Here is an 18,446-nt window from a genome sequence, read left to right on the forward strand (position 1 = left end):
TTCCTTTATCCCTTATTTTTTCCACCACCTTTACTCTCTTGTCTATCTTCTCCAACAATCACTTTCCTCCCTCTCTGCTTCTTCCTCAGTCTCCTCTCTCCACCCTACTCTACCTTACTCCACCCCCTTGTAGTTGTGTTTCTCTCACACACAGCAGGAAGTTACTCTTCTGCTTTTTCTGGTTATGCGGTTTCTGCCTTTGCTGCAACGACTGTGTCAAACTCCCCTCTCCTTCCTGTAACACCCATGCCCTGCGTGTCTGTGCTGAGCTCACTGTAGGAACTTTGAGCAGTTAATAGTAAAAACAACATCTTACTTCAACAGGCGCCACTTTTCAGGTTTAAAGTTTGTCCGATTTTTTCCCAGTAACACCTGTTATCCAGCAGAGAGTAAGGAGAGTGGAAGAGATACAGGATGTGGAGGAAAGATGTTGCTCCATCAAACATCCTCATCTCAGGACCAAGACAATTGCAGTAGGCCAGTGGCTGTTCGATCCACCTGCCTAATCTCACAGAGACGTTGAAGTGCCAAGGACTCAAAGACCTGTTTTTATTTGCGTTCTCTTTTTAAAAAAATAACGTAATTGGACTGCCTGCCCTACACTGGAAGTAACTAGCTACTTTTTTTCAGTGTGCGCAGACATCGGAGTTGGAGTTTCAATCTGTTTTGAAATTAGGCCTACTAGCACTAACAGTTCAAAGAGAGTGTTTTTTTAACCTTTCCCCTGGATTACCTGTTGAGGTTTGTGATGGGGAATGCGGCAGGGGGAATAGAGCAGGCAGATGGCCGGGAGGCCAAGCACTCTGTGGGGTCAGGAACGGGCCTGAGTGACCCCACCCCGACCCTGCAGAAGAAGCATTCTGCTCCCCCCAAGCTGCCCGTGCCCTCAGAGGAGGAGCTGGAGGAGCGCTTCAGTGTGGTTCTGGTGAGTGGCAGGACAGGAGGGGAGACACACATCATGCATATCAACACACAGAAATACAGGCACATCACACAGGAATTTAGTTGCATCACACACCTACTGTATTGCACTGATATCTAAAGTAGCAGGTAAAATCCCTCACTTAAATATGCTGGGTGCCAAATGTCTGAGAGAAAATACATTCAGTTTTACATTTGAATTCTGTCAAGGTAATTCTGGTTCCTGTTAAAAAACAATGCCGTCTCTCTCACTGCAGCCAGTCATGTTAGTAAAGAGAGCTGACATTTTGTTGGCCTCAATCCCATCCAAAAGCTCACATCCTCTTTTAGATATTTTGAAATGGGCCTCTCTGCTCAGCCTGTGTTCAAATGATGTCATAGACTGCAGTCTGCACTCTTAGAGGAACTGGAGACACCATGAAGGCAAGGTGCTGGATTGAGCAATAGATTTAGCATGAAAGAGACCACAAGACTAAGACAGGAAGGCAAATGTTTCTCAAATATTTCAACATGTCATTTCCCATCAGTTAACACCTATGGAGGACAACGTAATGCTATCAATCCAATACTAGAATAATATAATTATAAATGTCACCTTGTCCTAGAGAGATTTACATGGTTATCAAAATGTCATGCCAGGGTAAGCTTATACGAAACACAGCCCTTATTTTCAGTGTTTATAAAATCCCCTATGGGAAAAATGAATGGTGGAAAACAATTGGAACCATTTCCTTGTTTGACTGATAGGTTTTATGGGTATTATGACTCATACTGTGGTACCCATATAGGGTCTCTAAATTGAGAAATGTTCCAGAAATGTTCCAGAAATGTAAACTCAGTCGTTTACATTTTCCAGTGATGAAGACATGGATGTCTCATGGTAGGGTGAGGATATAAAAAATGGGCAAACTTTGAGCACCTCTATCTCCTAAAGGTTTTGTCATTCAGGTCCAAAGAAATCACTTTCTGTCCACTTCTACCATAGGAAAATTTGTATGGGACGTTTAGTTCATATCAAAAGGGGTGAGGTCAAAACGTTTATGAAATCAAATGGAACGACCCATACCCCAAAATGTAGGTGTGTGCGTGTGTGTGTGCATGCTTGCGTGTGTGTGTGTGTGCATACTTGCGTGTGTGTGTGCGCGCGTGCATTCATGTGTACAACCCATGTGCACATAAGAGTATACAGTGCCTTCGGAAAGTATTCAGACCCCTTGACCTTTTCCACATTTTGTTATGTCACAGCCTTATTCTAAAATTGATTAAATTGTTTTTTTCCCCCTCATTAATCTACACACAATACCCCATAATGACAAAGCAAAAACAGGTTTTTAGAAATGTTGCTAATTGATTAAAAATCAAAAAATTTAATATCACATTTACATAAGTATTCAGACCCTTTACTCAGTACTTTGTTGAAGCACCTTTGGCAGCGATTACAGCATCGAGTCTTCTTGGGTATGACGCTTCAAGCTTGGCACACCTGTATTTGGGAAGTTTCTCCCATTCTTCTCTGCAGATCCTCTCAAGCTCTGTCAGGTTGGATGGGGAGCGTCGCTGCACAGCTATTTTCAGGTCTTTCCAGAGATGTTCGATCAGGTTCAAGTCCATGCTTCACCGTATTGATGGTGCCAGGTTTCCTCCAGACGTGACGCTTGGCATTCAGGCCAAAGAGTTCAATCTTGGTTTCATCAGATCAGAGAATCTTGTTTCTCATGGTCTGAGAGTCTTTAGGTGCCTTTTGGCAAACTCCAAGTGGGCTGTCATGTGCCTTTTACTGAGGTGTGGCTTCTGACTGGCCACTCTACCATAAAGGCCTACTTGGTGGAGTGCTGCAGAGATGGTTGTCTTTCTGGAAGGTTCTCCCATCTCCACAGAGGAACTCTAAAGCTCTGTCAGAGTGACCATCGGGTTCTTGGTCACCTCCCTGACCAAGGCCCTTCTCCCCCGATTGCTCAGTTTGGCCAGGCGGCCAGCACTAGGAAGAGTTTTGGTGGTTCCAAACTTCTTCCATTCAAGAATGATGGAGGCCACTGTGTTCTTGGGGACCTTCAATGCTGCAGACATTTTTTGGTACCCTTCCCCATATCTGTTCCCCGACACAATCATGTCCCGGAGCTCTACGGACAATTCCTTCGACCTCATGGCTTGTTTTTTTTATTTTCTTTAACATGCACTGTCAACTGTGGGACCTTATATAGACAGGTGTGTGCCTTTCCAAATCATGTCCAATCAATTGAATTTAACACAGGTAGACTCCAATCAAGTTGTAGAAACATCTCAAGGATGATCAATGGAAACAGGATGCGCCTGAGCTCAATTTCGAGTCTCATAGCAAAGGGTCTGAATACTTATGTAAATAAGGTATTTATGTTTTATATTTGTAATACATTTGCAAAAATTATGGGGTATTGCTGAGGATTATTTAAAAACAAAGTGTGGAAAAAATCAAGGTGTCACGCCCTGACTCTGGGGACTCGTATATGTTGAGTCAGGGTGTGTATGTTCTATGTGGTGTATTTCTATGTTGGGTTTCTATTATGTGTAGATCTATGTTGGCCGGTGTGGTTCCCAATCAGAGGCAGCTGTAGCTCGTTGTCTCTGATTGGGAACCATACTTAGGCAGCCTATTGGCACTAGTGGGTTGTGGGATCTTGTTCCAGTTAAGGTATGTTGTGTTGTGCTGCCTTGGACTTCACGTTTCGTTTTGTTGTTTTGTCGGTTGTTTATTCCTTTAAATAAACATGTATGCATATCACGCTGCGCCTTGGTCTGACCCGTTCATGAACGAACGTGACAGAAGATCCCAACAAACGAGGACCAAGCAGCGTGTTAAGGAGCAAACGCCGGGAAGTCAACGGGAGGTTACATTAGTAGATGTCCTCCTCGGTTTGGGGAGAATTACAGAGGAGGAGGCCGTCCGTTACCGGAAGGCGACGAAGGTAGATACCCAGGCAGGAGAGGTGCAACGGCAACGCAGAGGACGCCGGTCGAGGAGGAAGCCCGAGAGACAGCCCCAATATTTTATTTTGGGGGGGGCTAAAGGGGTGGTCGGGGAGCGAGAGAGAGGAGCCCCGACCACTGCACCCGGTCGGTTTTCAGATTGGGTCCCTACGACCATGGGAAGAGGAGTGGGAACAGTATTATACTGAGGAGTCGGAGGATGACGACGACGACGACGAGGTTCTGTTCTCTAACTCGTGGGGGCACCCGGAGGAGTCCTCACGGGAAGAAGAGTGCCCACGACAGAGACCAGAGAGGCAACCCCAAGAACATTTTGGGGGGGGCACACGTTGTGGACGACAAGGCAGCAGGAGGCCGTTAAAGGGCGGGTCTGCAGGTTAGGAGAGGAGGCCACTCCTACAGGAGGCTATAAGGGAGAAGGAAAGTGTAGAGGCACGGCGAGAGGAGCTGGTTAGGCAGCAGAAGGAGCGGGGGTTAATAAAGGAACCCAGTTCAGCTCCTTGCACCAAGCAAGTGGTGCGTGTCGCCAGTCCGGTCCGGCCCGTTCCTGCTTCCTGCACTAAGCCAGTGGTGCGTGTTCCCAGTACGGCCCGACCCGTTCCTGCCCCTCGCACCAAGACAGTGGTGCGCGTCGCCAGCCCGGTCCGGCCTGTTCCTGCTCCTCGCACCAAGCCAGTGGCTCTGGGGACTCGTATATGTTGAGTCAGGGTGTGTATGTTCTATGTGGTGTATTTCTATGTTGGGTTTCTATTATGTGTAGGTCTATGTTGGCCGGTGTGGTTCCCAATCAGAGGCAGCTGTAGCTCGTTGTCTCTGATTGGGGACCATACTTAGGCAGCCTATTGGCACTAGTGGGTTGTGGGATCTTGTTCCAGTTAAGGTATGTTGTGTTGTGCTGCCTTGGACTTCACGTTTCGTTTTGTTGTTTTGTCGGTTGTTTATTCCTTTAAATAAACATGTATGCATATCACGCTGCGCCTTGCTCTGACCCGTTCATGAACGAACGTGACACAAGGGGTCTGAGTACTTTCCGAAGGCACTGTATGTCTTTCTGAGTGTGTATGTGGGTATATGTGTGTATGAGTAACCTCATGTCTGTATGTACAGCGTGTGGTCCTCTGTAGCTCAATTGGTAGAGCATGGCGCTTGTAACGCCAGGGTAATGGGTTCGATCCCCGGGACCACCCATATGTAAAAATGTATGCACACATGACTGTAAGTCGCTTTGGATAAAAGCGTCTGCTAAATGGCATGTTATATTATTATTTATATTCACATACATATTGTGTACATTTAGTTTTTTGTTGCTAGTCTTTGTCCCTCAAAATCCACCATCGGTCTCTCCCATACTGTACCCCACCCAAACACTATAGCTATGTCCCCAGCAAAGCCACACTTACTGGGGCACACGTCATCCTCAGAGGTTTGTTAACGTGTAGAGAGGAAACCACAAACTATTGTTTGAGAACATTCAATTCCGTATATCTAACCACAGTCCATCCACACCCTTCTTAGTAGGCCCAAGACTGCCTCGACTAAAACATCACTCATCTAAAATGCCTTAAATAACTTTCATTAGCTGTTAGTTTGGCTGACAACATCTATGGTGTTATTATGTGTGGTGTGTCACATGAGAATGATGCTTACTAAAATATTGTATTTCACCATGTTAATCAATAGACATGACATAGTTGAATCAGCTTCTTGTGATATACAGTACCAGTCAAAAGTTTGGACACACCTACTCATTTCAGGGTTGTTCTTTTATATTTACTATTTTCTACGTTGTAGAATAATAGTGAAGACATCAAAACTATGAAATAACACATATGGAATCATGTAGTAATCAAAAAAGTGTTAAACAAATCAAAATATATTTTATATTTGAGATTCTTCAAAGCAGTCTCCCTTTGCCTTGATGACAGCTTTGCACACTCTTGGCATTCTCTCAACCAGCTTCATGAGGTAGTCACCTGGAATGCATTTCAATTAACAGGTGTGCCTTGTTAAAAGTTAATTTGTGGAATTTCTTTACCTAATAGGGCTATCTTCTGTATACTACCCCTACCTTGTCACAACACAACTGATTGGCTCAAACGCATTAAGAAGGTGACTACCTCATGAAGCTGGTTGAGAGAATGCCAAGAGTGTGCAAAGCTGTCATCAAGGCAAAGGGTGGCTACTTTGAAGAATCTCAAATATATTTTGATTTGTTTAACACTTTTTTGGTTACTACATGATTCCATATGTGTTATTTCATAGTTTTGATGTCTTAACTATTATTCTACAATGTAGAAAATAGTAAAAATAAAGAAAAACCTTTGAATGAGTAGGTGTGCCCAAACTTTTGACTGGTACTGTATACACACACCATATTTTCTTGTAGAAGGGCCACGTGGCTCACCTGTCATAGAGACGAATATCTATTGAATCAATCAGGTTAAATCCACTTGAATGTAACAGCAACTCACTCAAACAGGCCATGGCTAAAGGACTACTGTATAGGCAAGCTATGCTCAATGATGAATGGAGGAGCATTATCTGTATGTGTTAGAAAATGCTCATGACTAGACCTGATACATGCTCATAGATGGTTTCCATTAGTTACCAACAATACATGTAAACAGTGAGTCATCTCTGTGGTGTAGGATGATGATAGCATTCACTAATAACTCTGGTGGGGACATCTGTGGTTTCTGATCACATTTGAACAGCATGGCACGAACAGGAAGCGTTATGACAATGTGCACAAGAGTGTTGGCTGGTTGGTAGTGAAGAAAGAAATGAAAAAAATATTTTATTTAAGATTATATTATTATGCAGGCACTGCTTAATTTAAGTCTATTGAGTAACATGTCGTTGTAGACCGGTCAGAGTTCATTTAAATACAAGATCCCCAAAGACCCCAGTTGTAATCACAATAACAGTTTAAAGTCATTATTGATGTAGGTTTTTGAAGTGCATCTTATTCTATTCTCAGAGCTATATGAACCTGCCTCCAGACAAGCTGAAGCTGTTGAGTCAGTACGACAATGACAAGAAGTGGGAGCTGATCTGTGATCAGGTAAGAACATTACATCTTGTTGGGCGCCTTATATGGGGTGATTGGTTCATGCACTAGTATATACACAGTTCTACATGATTGGGTAACGCTTTATTTCAGCGGTCCATAATAAACAATTTATTAATCATTACTCCCACATTTATGAATAATCATAAGTAAAGTATTTTTGCAGTCCCTAATCTAAAGCAAGCACTATTTAACCATAACCCTTACCTAACCTAACCTAACCTAACCTAACCTAACCTAACCTAACCTAACCTAACCTAACCTAACCTAACCATAACCATAAATGGTGTGTCATATTTTAGTAAATACCTAATAAATGGTTTGTTACGGATCGTTAAAATAAAGTGTAACCCATGATTGTATCTGAGATGAAGTGTTATAAAAACACAGCATACGGAAATAACTGTGAAGAAAAATAAATATGTATTGCTGGTGTCCAGTTGCCAATATGTAATGTAGGTCAGAGTGCAAAAGGTCATATAGTCTGTTTCTACCACAACACTAAAACTCTGATGGGTTCCTGTGGTAAGCACATTTGCCCTCAGCAGGTTGGCATGGTAACAAAGTGGTTTACGGTGCTTGTTGTGTTTGACTGTGTTATTTTTCTTCTCACTCACCCTCCTCCCCTCATCCCCTTCTCCTTCCTCCCTCCGTTCTGTGTGGTCAGGAGCGGTTCCAGGTGAAGAACCCCCCCTCTACCTATCTGACCAAGATCAAGAGCTTCTACCAGGACCAAGGAGGAGTGACCCGCAGGGTGGGTGTACAGTACCTCCCTCCCCGCTCACGTTCATAGAGCTTCTAGTCATTCTCACCGTAGCCAGGGATTTCAAGAACTAAATATGCGTGTTTTGGAACAATGGGATAACAATATTACATCTACAGTAGTAGTACATCCTTGCATTTTATGACAAAGCCACTAAGCGAGTAATATAAGGCCAGTCTCATTAGCATAACTACTGAACTACGGATATAAAGGTTTGTGAGTTTCCTTAATTCATAGAGCTTCTCTGTATGGTTTTGGCCTATTTCAGTTCAAGAGGCAGGTCCAGGAGTCCACCCAGGTACTGAGAGAGCTGGAGATCTCCCTCCGCACCAATCATATTGGGTGAGTGACTGGACCAGAATTAGCCTCTGCCGAGTCCCGAACGACCGGAAGTTCTGGTTTTCTGGGGAAATGGAAAGAGAGCCTGTGACGCGACTTCCGCTTTTGGACGTTAACATCTTAATCTCCATCTTAACTACTCCTCCACATTTACTGGATTGGTTGAACAATGCAGAAGAGAACCTCCCCCGACAGTTTTTTTTCTTCTTCTCGTCAAGACCAGTATGTACGGGATCTAGTTTCAGGCGTTTCTTTTACGCCTGCTATGTTAGGTTTGACCAGGACTGGTCCAGCAGGTATCCCATTAGTCAGTACGACTGACTCAACTGTCCTTAAAGTAGTATTGGGTTCTAATTCTCTTTCTCTCTATATAGCTGGGCCCAGGAGTTTCTGAATGAGGAGAACCAGGGTTTGGATGTATTGGTGGACTACCTGTCCTACGCCCAGTGTGACGCTTCGTGAGTATCCCTTGCAGCCTCCCATTCAGTCTTAACAGAATCCCATACTGTATCAATGAGACATAGATTAATGCTTGATTATCTACAGTGATGGAAAAAAGTATTTGATCCCCTGCTGATTTTGTAAGTTTGCCCACTGACAAAAAATGATCAGTCTATAATTTTAATGGTAGGTTTATTTGAACAGTGAGAGACAGAATAACAACAAAAAAATCCAGAAAAACGCATGTCAAAAATGCTATAAATTGATTTGCATTTTAATGAGGGAAATAAGTATTTGACCCCCTCTCAATCAGAAAGGTTTCTGGCTCCCAGGTGTTGTTTATACAGGTAACGAGCTGAGATTAGGAGCACACTCTTAAAGGGAGTGCTCCTAATCTCAGTTTGTTACCTGTATAAAAGACACCTGTCCACAGAAGCAATCAATCAATCAGATTCCAAACTCTCCACCATGGCCAAGACCAAAGAGCTCTCCAAGGATGTCAGGGACAAGATTGTAGACCTACACAAGGCTGGAATGGGCTACAAGACCATCGCCAAGCAGCTTGGTGAGAAGGTGACAACAGTTGGTGCGATTATTCGCAAATGGAAGAAACACAAAATAACTGTCAATCTCCCTCAGCCTGGGGCTCCATGCAAGATCTCACCTCGTGGAGTTGCAATGATCATGAGAACGGTGAGGAATCAGCCCAGAACTACACGGGAGGATCTTGTCAACGATCTCTAGGCAGCTGGGACCATAGTCACCAAGAAAACAATTGGTAACACACTACGCCGTGAAGGACTGAAATCCTGCAGCGCCCGCAAGGTCCCCCTGCTCAAGAAAGCACATATACATGCCCGTCAGAAGTTTGCCAATGAACATCTGAATGATTCAGAGGAGAACTGGGTGAAAGTGTTGTGGTCAGATGAGATCAAAATGGAGCTCTTTGGCATCAACTCAATTCGCCGTGTTTGGAGGAGGAGGAATGCTGCCTATGACCCCAAGAACACCATCCCCACCGTCAAACATGGAGGTGGAAACATTATGCTTTGGGGGTGTTTTTCTGCTAAGGGCCATGTACTGTCAAATCTTGGGTGAGAATCTCCTTCCCTCAGCCAGGGCATTGAAAATGGGTCGTGGGTGGGTATTCCAGCATGACAATGACCCAAAACACACGGCCAAGGCAACAAAGGAGTGGCTCAAGAAGAAGCACAATAAGGTCCTGGAGTGGCCTAGCCAGTTTCCAGACCTTAATCCCATAGACAATCTGTGGAGGGAGCTGAAGGTTTGAGTTGCCAAATGTCAGCCTCGAAACCTTAATGACTTGGAGAAGATCTGCAAAGAGGAGTAGGACAAAATCCCTCCTGAGATGTGTGCAAACCTGGTGGCCAACTACAAGAAACGTCTGACCTCTGTGATTGCCAACAAGGGTTTTGCCACCAAGTACTAAGTCATGTTTTGCAGAGGGGTCAAATACTTATTTCCCTCATTAAAATGCAAATCAATTTATAACATTTTTTACATGCGTTTTTCTGGATTTTGTTGTTGTTATTCTGTCTCTCACTGTTCAAATAAACCTACCATTAAAATTATAGACTGATAATTTTTTGTCAGTGGGCAAATGTACAAAATGAGCAGGGGATCAAATACCTTTTTCCCTCACTGTATATGTGACTATATGTTTATGTATTTGGGAATGTATCAATAGGTTTGACAGGGAGGGTGCTGAGAATGGGGGAACACTGTCAGAGAGAGGGAAGCCAGCGGAGAGGTCCATGGAGGACCTGAATAAGAGTGCAGGAAGCCCCCCTACACATGGCATGACCAGAGCAGCCCGCGCCCTAACCGTACGGTAAGAACCATCAGCCGTTATGAGACCCGAGTCTCACTAAGCAAGCCTTACAGACCACAGGATAAATCTCACCCAAAATATTCTACTGCAAAGTGACCACCATCTCTTCCATCCTCTCAATATCTTCTTTGCAGGATAACCTCTCTGGCACAGAGTAGGAGAACTCAGAAGAGCTCTAGATTGACCAGTCATAGGGACGACGTCCATGTGTGCATCATGTGTCTGCGTGCCATCATGAACTACCAGGTGTGTGTTTGTGTGTGTTGTGCGGTGTGTGTGCATGACCGTGATATGGAGTTTGAAATTGTGAAATTACAGAGCTGATTATCACTTTTTCAGTCGGGCTTCAACCAAGTGATGACACACCCACGCTGTGTCAACGAGATCACTCTCAGTCTCAACAACAGGAACCCCAGGTATGAACACCTGTGTGTGTGTGTGCATGTGTGTGTGCATGCTTGTGCATGTGTGTGTGTGATGTGATATTATATTCCTGGTCTCTACAGAACCAAAGCCCTGGTGTTGGAGCTGTTGGCTGCTGTGTGTCTTGTGAGGGGCGGTCATGACATCATTCTCGCTGCCTTCGACAACTTCAAGGAGGTGAAGGGACTGACCAAACTTAGACACACTAGAACAGACTTTACTTGACCAATATGTACTGTATGTCATCTGTGATGTGGATGACAGATGTGGACATCTGTTGAAGTGCATGACTGTGTTACTGAAACAAGGAACGTCTTTCCCATGTCTTTTCACTCAGGTGAGCGGAGAGAAGAACCGCTTTGAGAAACTGATGGAGTACTTTAGCAACGATGACAGCAACATTGACTTCATGGTACGTGGACACAAAACGGCTTTAAATCTACTGGCTGATGTGTTGACATTGCTCACAATGTAGCTCTGAAAGGTTAAAGATCAAATATGATGATCCCTCTCTTCAGGTGGCCTGTATGCAGTTCATTAACATTGTGGTGCATTCGGTGGAGAATATGAACTTCCGTGTTCACCTGCAATATGAGTTCACTCACCATGGACTGGACCAGTACTTAGAGGTAAGCTCTCATCTCATTGTGGAAAATCGAACAGTCACAACCACAAAACCAACTCCTTAAAACTGAAATGAAACCGCCATGATAAAGATGATAATTTGTGTGTGTGTGTGTGTCAGACTCTGAAGCTGACAGAGAGTGAGAAGCTGCAGGTTCAGATTCAGGCCTACTTGGACAACGTGTTTGATGTGGGGGCTCTGCTGGAGGATGCAGAGAACAGGGGTGGGGTGCTGGACCATGTGGAAGAACTGCAGGAGCATAACACACAGGTCAGTGAAACATACTGTACACACACAGTCTGATTCATTCAAATCACACATCTAAACAATGCCAGCAATTATTCTATGACTCGGTCTGTGACCTCCAAATGATGTGTTGTGTCGTGTTGTGTCATGTGTTGTGTTGTGTCATGTTGTGTTGTGTTGTGTCATGTGTTGTGCTGTGTCGTGTTGTGTCATGTTGTGTCGTGTTGTGTCATGTGTTGTGTTGTGCTGTGTCGTGTTGTGTTGTGTCATGTGTTGTGTTCTGTCATGTTGTGTTGTGTTGTGCTGTGTTGTGTCATGTTGTATTGTGTCGTGTCGTGTTGTCGTGTTGTGTTGTGTTTTTGTAGCTGAGTGCCAGGCTAGAGGAGATTGAGAGCCAGTCTGCAGAGAGGATGGCTGAACTAGAGAAACAGCTCCTCCAAGCCACCAAGGAGACAGAGCTGCTCAAGGTCTGCACTGTACAGTTAACTGAGGATTGTTTACAATATAGTGTATCAGACAGAAAGGTATGTGTGTGATTGTGTGATGATAACTTTTCCTTGCCTTTGTGTGTGCGGCTGACAGGGGAACCTGCGGGACTCCTGTTCCCAGGTCAGTTCTCTGCAGCAGAGAGAGAGGGAGAGGGAGTTAAGCCAGGAGAGGGAGCGGGACAGAGAGCGTCTAAGCCAACCCTCCTCTGAGCTGGAACTCAAGGTGCAGGAGCTGCAGGACCGAGGGCTGATCCGCCTGGGACGCACCCCCTCTGGGGCCCTAGACCTCCAGGTGGTGCCTGTCACCATCATCGAGTACGTCCCCGCCCCAGCCTCTGAGCCCATGCTCAGCTCCACTGGACCTACTGGCCCAGACGTCCCTGATGCCACTCCCTCCTCAGCCATCTCTGCTGTCCCCCCTCCTCCTCCTCCTCCTCCCCCACCCCCTCCACCTTCTGGGCCTGTTGGACCTATTCCCCCACCCCCTCCACCTCCTCCTCCTCCCCCGCCTGGCTCTGGTGGCCCACCTCCCCCTCCTCCTCCCCCTGGGGGAGGTCCACCCCCACCTCCTCCTCCACCTGGCGCTGGACCCCCGCCCCCACCCGGAGGCCCACCTTCTGGAGACAGCCAAGCCGGTAAGGTGACTCTTATCTGCTTTCATTAGAGATATACAGATACAGTGGCTTGCGAAAGTATTCACCCCCCTTGGCATTTTTCCTATTTTGTTGCCTTACAACCTGGAATTAACCTAGGTTTGTATCATTTGATTTACACAACATACCTACTACCACTTTGAAGATGCAAAATATTTTTTATTGTGAAACAAACAAGAAATAAGACAAAAAAAAACAGAAAACTTGAGCATGCATAACTATTCACCCCCTCTGGGCTTTGACTAGGCCATTCCAAGACATTTAAATGTTTCCCCTTAAACCACTTGAGTGTTGCTTTAGCAGTATGCTTAGGATCATTGTCCTGCTGGAAGGTGAACCTCCGTCCCAGTCTCAAATCTCTGGAAGACTGAAACAGGTTTCCCTCAAGAATTTTCCTGTATTTCGCGCCATCCATCATTCCTTCAATTCTGACCAGTTTCCCAGTCCCTGCCGATGAAAAACATCCCCACAGCATGATGCTGCCACCACCATGCTTCACTGTGGGAATGGTGTTCTCGGGGTGATGAGAGATGTTGGGTTTGCGCCAGACATAGAGTTTTCCTCGATGGCCAAAAAGGGATGAATACATATGCACGCACCACTTTTCCGTTATTTCTTTTTTTAGAATTTTTTGAAACAAGTAATTTTTTTCATTTCACTTCACCAATTTGGACTATTGTCCATGACATGAAATCCATTTAAATTCCAGGTTGTAATGCAACAAAATAGGAAAAACGCCAAGGGGGTAACTGCCAAAATAAAGGAAACACCAACATAAAGTGTCTTAATGGGGCGTTGGGCACCACGAACCAGAACCGCTTCAATGCACTTTGGCATAAATTCTAGAAGTGTCTAGAACTCCATTGGAGGGATGTGAAACCATTCTTCCATGAGAAATTCCATCATTTTGTGTTTTGTTGATGGTGGTGGAAAACGCTGTTTTAGGAACCACTCCAGAATCTCCCATAAGTGTTCAATTGGTTTGAGATCTGGTTAACTGAGAAGTCATGGCATATGATTTACATTGTTGTCATGCTCATCAAACCATTCAGTGACCATGCGTGCCCTGTGGGTAGGGGCATTGTCATCCTATGGGGGCATAGCTATGGTAGCCAACATAGTGGCCTGCCCAGCATTTATATACATGACCCTAAGCATAATAGGAAGTTAATTCACTCAGGAACCACACCTGTGTGGAAGCACCTGCTTTCAATATACTTTGTAGCCCTCATTTACTTAAGTGTTTCCATAATTCTGGCAGTTATCAGTGGAGGCTGCTGAGGGGAGGACGGCTCATAATAATGGCTGGAACGGAGCAAATGGAATGGCATCAAGCACATGGAAACCATGTATTTGATACCATTCCACCTATTCCTCTCCAGCCATTACCAAGAGCCTGTCCTCCCCAATTAAGGTGCCACCAACCTCCGGTGTTATATATATATTAATGGTAGGTAGCGGTCTACAGCAGATATTAGAAGATGAGAGAGGAAACCATTCATCTAGAGGAGAGATTAAGAGATTAGGGTGTGAGAAGTCAAATAGGAGAGAGCTCCATACTAATCAGATTGTCTATCAATCTCATGAATCTGTATGCGTCCAATTTGCTGAAGGGTGAAATGAGTGCATTGGCAATTGACAAATGTGATTGATTCTCTCTCCTACTCTCTCTTTCTCTTTCTCTCTCTCTTTCTCTTAGGAGGTAAAAGCAGGAAGCCCATCCAGACTAAGTTCCGGATGCCTTTGCTCAACTGGCAGGCACTGAAGCCCAACCAGGTGACTGGCACGGTCTTCAACGAGCTGGACGATGAGCAGGTCTTAGGGGTAAGACCAAACCTCCACACTGATACTGGTGCTGACTGTGCTCTACTCTTCCATTCTCCCTTCTCTCACCTTCCCTCTGACCCTCTTTCTACTCCTCTCTCTCCCCCTGTCTCTCTCTCCCCTACTTACCCTCCCTCTTCCTCCCTCTCTAACCATCTCTATGTGTGTTGTGTCAGGAGCTGAACATGGAGGCGTTTGAGGAGCAGTTTAAGACCAAGGCCCAGGGTCCTCCAGCAGCTCTGTCCACTCTGAAGGTCAAGGTGGCCCAGAAGGCCCACAGCAAGGTCAACCTGATCGAGGGCAACAAGGCCAAGAACCTGGCCATCACGCTACGCAAGGGAGGCAGGAGCCCCGCAGACATCTGCACAGCTATAGAGACGTATGGAACTCTATCTTCTACTATTCTGTGCCTTTCCTTAGTAAACATCTTTCTCACACATTTCATATATTTTTTGTTCTAGTTAATCCCTTCATTCTCTTTCTCCTCATCCCACCTTCCCCTAACACTCTTCTTTTGTCCATTCCTTATTATCTTTCTTCTCTCTCTCCCTCCCTCCTTCTCTCCCTCCTTCTCTCCAGGTATGACCAGCAGTCGTTGGGGCTGGACTTCCTGGAGCTGCTGGAGAGGTTTGTCCCGTCAGACTACGAGCTGAAGCTCCTCCAGAACTATGAGAAGGAGGGCCGTCCGCTGGATGAACTGTCAGAGGAGGACCGCTTCATGATGCGCTTTGGGAAGATCCCTCGTCTGGCCCAGCGAATCAACACCCTCACCTTCATGGGCAACTTCCCAGAGAGCGTCAAACGTCTGCATCCGGTAAGTCAGTTGCTCAGGCCATACAATTAAATTGTATCTGTACAACAATGACTTTCTTCTGAATCTGATACTATAGTCATTCATAATCTCACCTACAGCAACTGAACTCTATAATCGCAGCATCCATGTCCATTAAGTCCTCGGCCAAGCTGAAGAAGATGTTAGAGGTGAGTGGAGGGCTTCCCTGTCCGTCACTGCTAACCTCCAATCAGAGAGCCTCTTTAAACAGGCCTGCACTGTCCATGTAACACATTCTGTATCTGGCTCCTCCCCTCCAGATCATCCTAGCCTTTGGGAACTACATGAACAGCAGTAAGAGGGGTGCAGCCTATGGGTTCCGCCTGCAGAGTCTGGACCTGGTGAGTACCCCTCTGCTCTTGAGGCAAAATTGTTTCCCTTATTTAACATGAATAGAACCATCACTAAAATGGAGATTAACTGTCTGAAATAGTATGGCTTAAGCTCTGTAACGATGAATAAGTCACTATTAGCTAAAGCCAGGTTTGGACTGTTGAGGGAGCTATGGTATGTTGATAGGCAGGCCAGTCCGTCTTTGAGAGATGACTCCATCTGTCCCTCCATTTGTCTCTGTCCTGTCAGCTGCTGGACACAAAGTCTACAGACCGCTCCCAGACCCTACTACACTTCATCTCCAGCATCGTCCAGGAGAAATACCCTGAACTCAACAACTTCCACACTGAGCTGCACTTTGTGGACAAGGCTGGCCTAGGTGTGTGAATGCAATCAACGCTTGCACGCATGCACACACATGCATGTGCAAACACATTTACACACAGCTTTAAAAAATGCAGCCCTTCATAGTGAGAATAACTGACGCCATGTTTCTCTCCTGTGTTTGTGTGTTTCAGTGTCTCTGGACAGTATTCTTCAGGATATCCGCTCTCTGGAGAGGGGAATGGAAGTGACGAAGAAGGAGTTCCTGGTGCAGGAAGACAACACAGTGCTGAAGGATTTTGTCAAGACAAACAGTGAATTACTGGACTCTTTACTCAAAGACAGCAAGACCGCTCAGGTTGGAATTCCATAACATTTGAACTTAATAGACACATCCAACACACATCATTCCACAGAAGATGTTCAATACCTATTTTATGATGTGTGTGTGTCATCTCTCCTCCTCTTCCTCTCTCACCTCCACCACTAGGAGGCATATGGCTCGGCGGTGGAGTATTTTGGAGAGAACCCCAAGACCACGCAACCCTCCATGTTTTTCCCTCTGTTTGTCCGCTTCATGAAGGCCTATAAGGTGAGGTGGTGCCCCCATAATGAGGCAGCACAGAGGGAAAGGATAATGAAATAGCTCATTATATTTCACTTGTGACTATTGTGGGTGCATTTTGTATTTATATGAATGTTTGTTAAAGAGACAGTGCAGTCAAAAACGTGATTTTCTTGTGTTTTATATATATTTTCCACACTATGAGGTTGGAAAAATACTGTGAAATTGTGAAAATTATGATGATGCACTTTTAGTGTAAGAGCTGTTTGAAAAGACTGGCTGAAATTTCAGCTTGTTTGGCTGTGTGGGATTTTTGCACCACCTGGTAAATTAATAGACCAATAAAAAAGAAAGTTTGCCCTCCTCTCTGCCAATAGCAGCTAGTTTTCAGGTTACACATCCCTCCTATTAGGCTCCTCCAATTAGGCCCCTCACTCAGACCACTTCCAGACAGTCCTAGCAAAATTCTTGCTTGAGAAATAGCATTTTGCTAAGAAGCTATTTTTGTTTCTTTTTACCATTTTAATTGAAAACAATCACAGTAAGGCACTTAATTGTTGCCCAGAAATGATTTGATATTGAGATAAAACGGCTGCATTGGACCTTTAATGACCTGTTTTTGTGTCTGTGTCCCACACAGCAAGCAGAGCAGGATAATGAACAGAGGAAGAGACTGGAGGCCCAGAGCAGCGAGAACCAAGCAGAGTCTCCCTCCCCTAGAAAGAAAGAGGTTGCAGGACACAAGGTATGACAATAGACTATAGACCGATGCCCCATACCAACTCAACCACCACAATCTACATTCAATACAGTCAGTTAAAAAACTTCCCCTATGACTGCTCGACCAGTGACTGGTCATTCTAGTGTGGTCCATACTACATATGCCAATGTGTCAGCTTTACCCTTTGACCCCTGCCAGTCTCCCATGATGCCCAAGATGGACCTGATAGCGGAGCTGAAGAAAAGGCAGGTGAAGCCCCAGGTGAAGGATGGGGCCCTGGAGGACATCATCACAGGTATGACAAACCACTATGGCTAGAATACATTATGCACTATAGTCTTATAAGTCATTATAGTTTATGATCTATAAAACATCAGAGTTAAGGACGCTTATAGTCAATGTCATAACACATTATAAGTGGGCTATAAGGCACTATAAAATACATTAATGCTTTATATGTATGTAAATCACAAAGTGTTATCACACTTTTCACCAGTACATTCTGAGATAGATATCCCTTGCTAAGTTTCAGTGGTTGTGTCTATGTGCTTTGTCCCAGACCTGAGGAACTCACCGTTCAGAGCAACAGATGGACGGAGACCAGCACAGCGTCAAGACACCTGAACAACTCCAGCTCCAAGACCCACAACTCCACTGAGATTACTGTACACACTCAATATCAAAGTGTATGCATACACAGAACACAAATACATACTTGTATTGTACATACACAATACACATACATTAGTACTGGAGATGATGTAGCCTTTTACTTATCAATACACATTTAAACAACAATATGAATTGTCAAAATAGATGCGCAAGGTAGATGGATTATTTTAAATATGTTATTGGACCATAAACAGATATGGCTCATTAACCTTTACGGACCAAATAATGATGATCCAAAATTCTTTGACAATATATATAATAAATTATCAAGCCTGCAAGCAATTCAAGACAATATTGTTATGGTGGGGGATTATAATACTGTTTTAAATAGCTCAATGGACCGTAAAGGAAATCACACCACAAACAATCACCCACATGCTCTTAAGGAAA

The 18,446-nt window shown here is 44.7% G+C and overlaps 1 protein-coding gene across 1 annotated transcript; it reads left to right on the forward strand.

Annotated features, from left to right (window-relative positions):
• The first annotated feature begins 225 nt into the window (after positions 1–225).
• On the forward strand, positions 226–18,139 carry LOC121551278 (formin-like protein 1). The gene is made up of 26 exons (XM_045210909.1): positions 226–925; positions 6,866–6,949; positions 7,623–7,709; positions 7,987–8,060; positions 8,432–8,515; positions 10,207–10,350; positions 10,485–10,596; positions 10,690–10,766; positions 10,857–10,950; positions 11,111–11,185; positions 11,292–11,402; positions 11,519–11,668; positions 12,010–12,111; positions 12,227–12,686; positions 14,353–14,355; positions 14,488–14,609; positions 14,786–14,988; positions 15,189–15,423; positions 15,522–15,590; positions 15,702–15,782; positions 16,024–16,153; positions 16,293–16,456; positions 16,589–16,690; positions 17,304–17,408; positions 17,583–17,679; positions 17,944–18,139. The coding sequence occupies exons 1-26, from the start codon at positions 749–751 to the stop codon at positions 18,006–18,008; spliced, it is 3,207 nt and encodes a 1,068-aa protein (XP_045066844.1). The 5' UTR covers positions 226–748; the 3' UTR covers positions 18,009–18,139.
• The last annotated feature ends 307 nt before the right edge of the window (positions 18,140–18,446 follow it).

Source organism: Coregonus clupeaformis, chromosome 35 (genome assembly GCF_020615455.1).
Source record: "Coregonus clupeaformis isolate EN_2021a chromosome 35, ASM2061545v1, whole genome shotgun sequence".
Classification (NCBI taxonomy): Eukaryota; Metazoa; Chordata; class Actinopteri; order Salmoniformes; family Salmonidae; genus Coregonus; species Coregonus clupeaformis.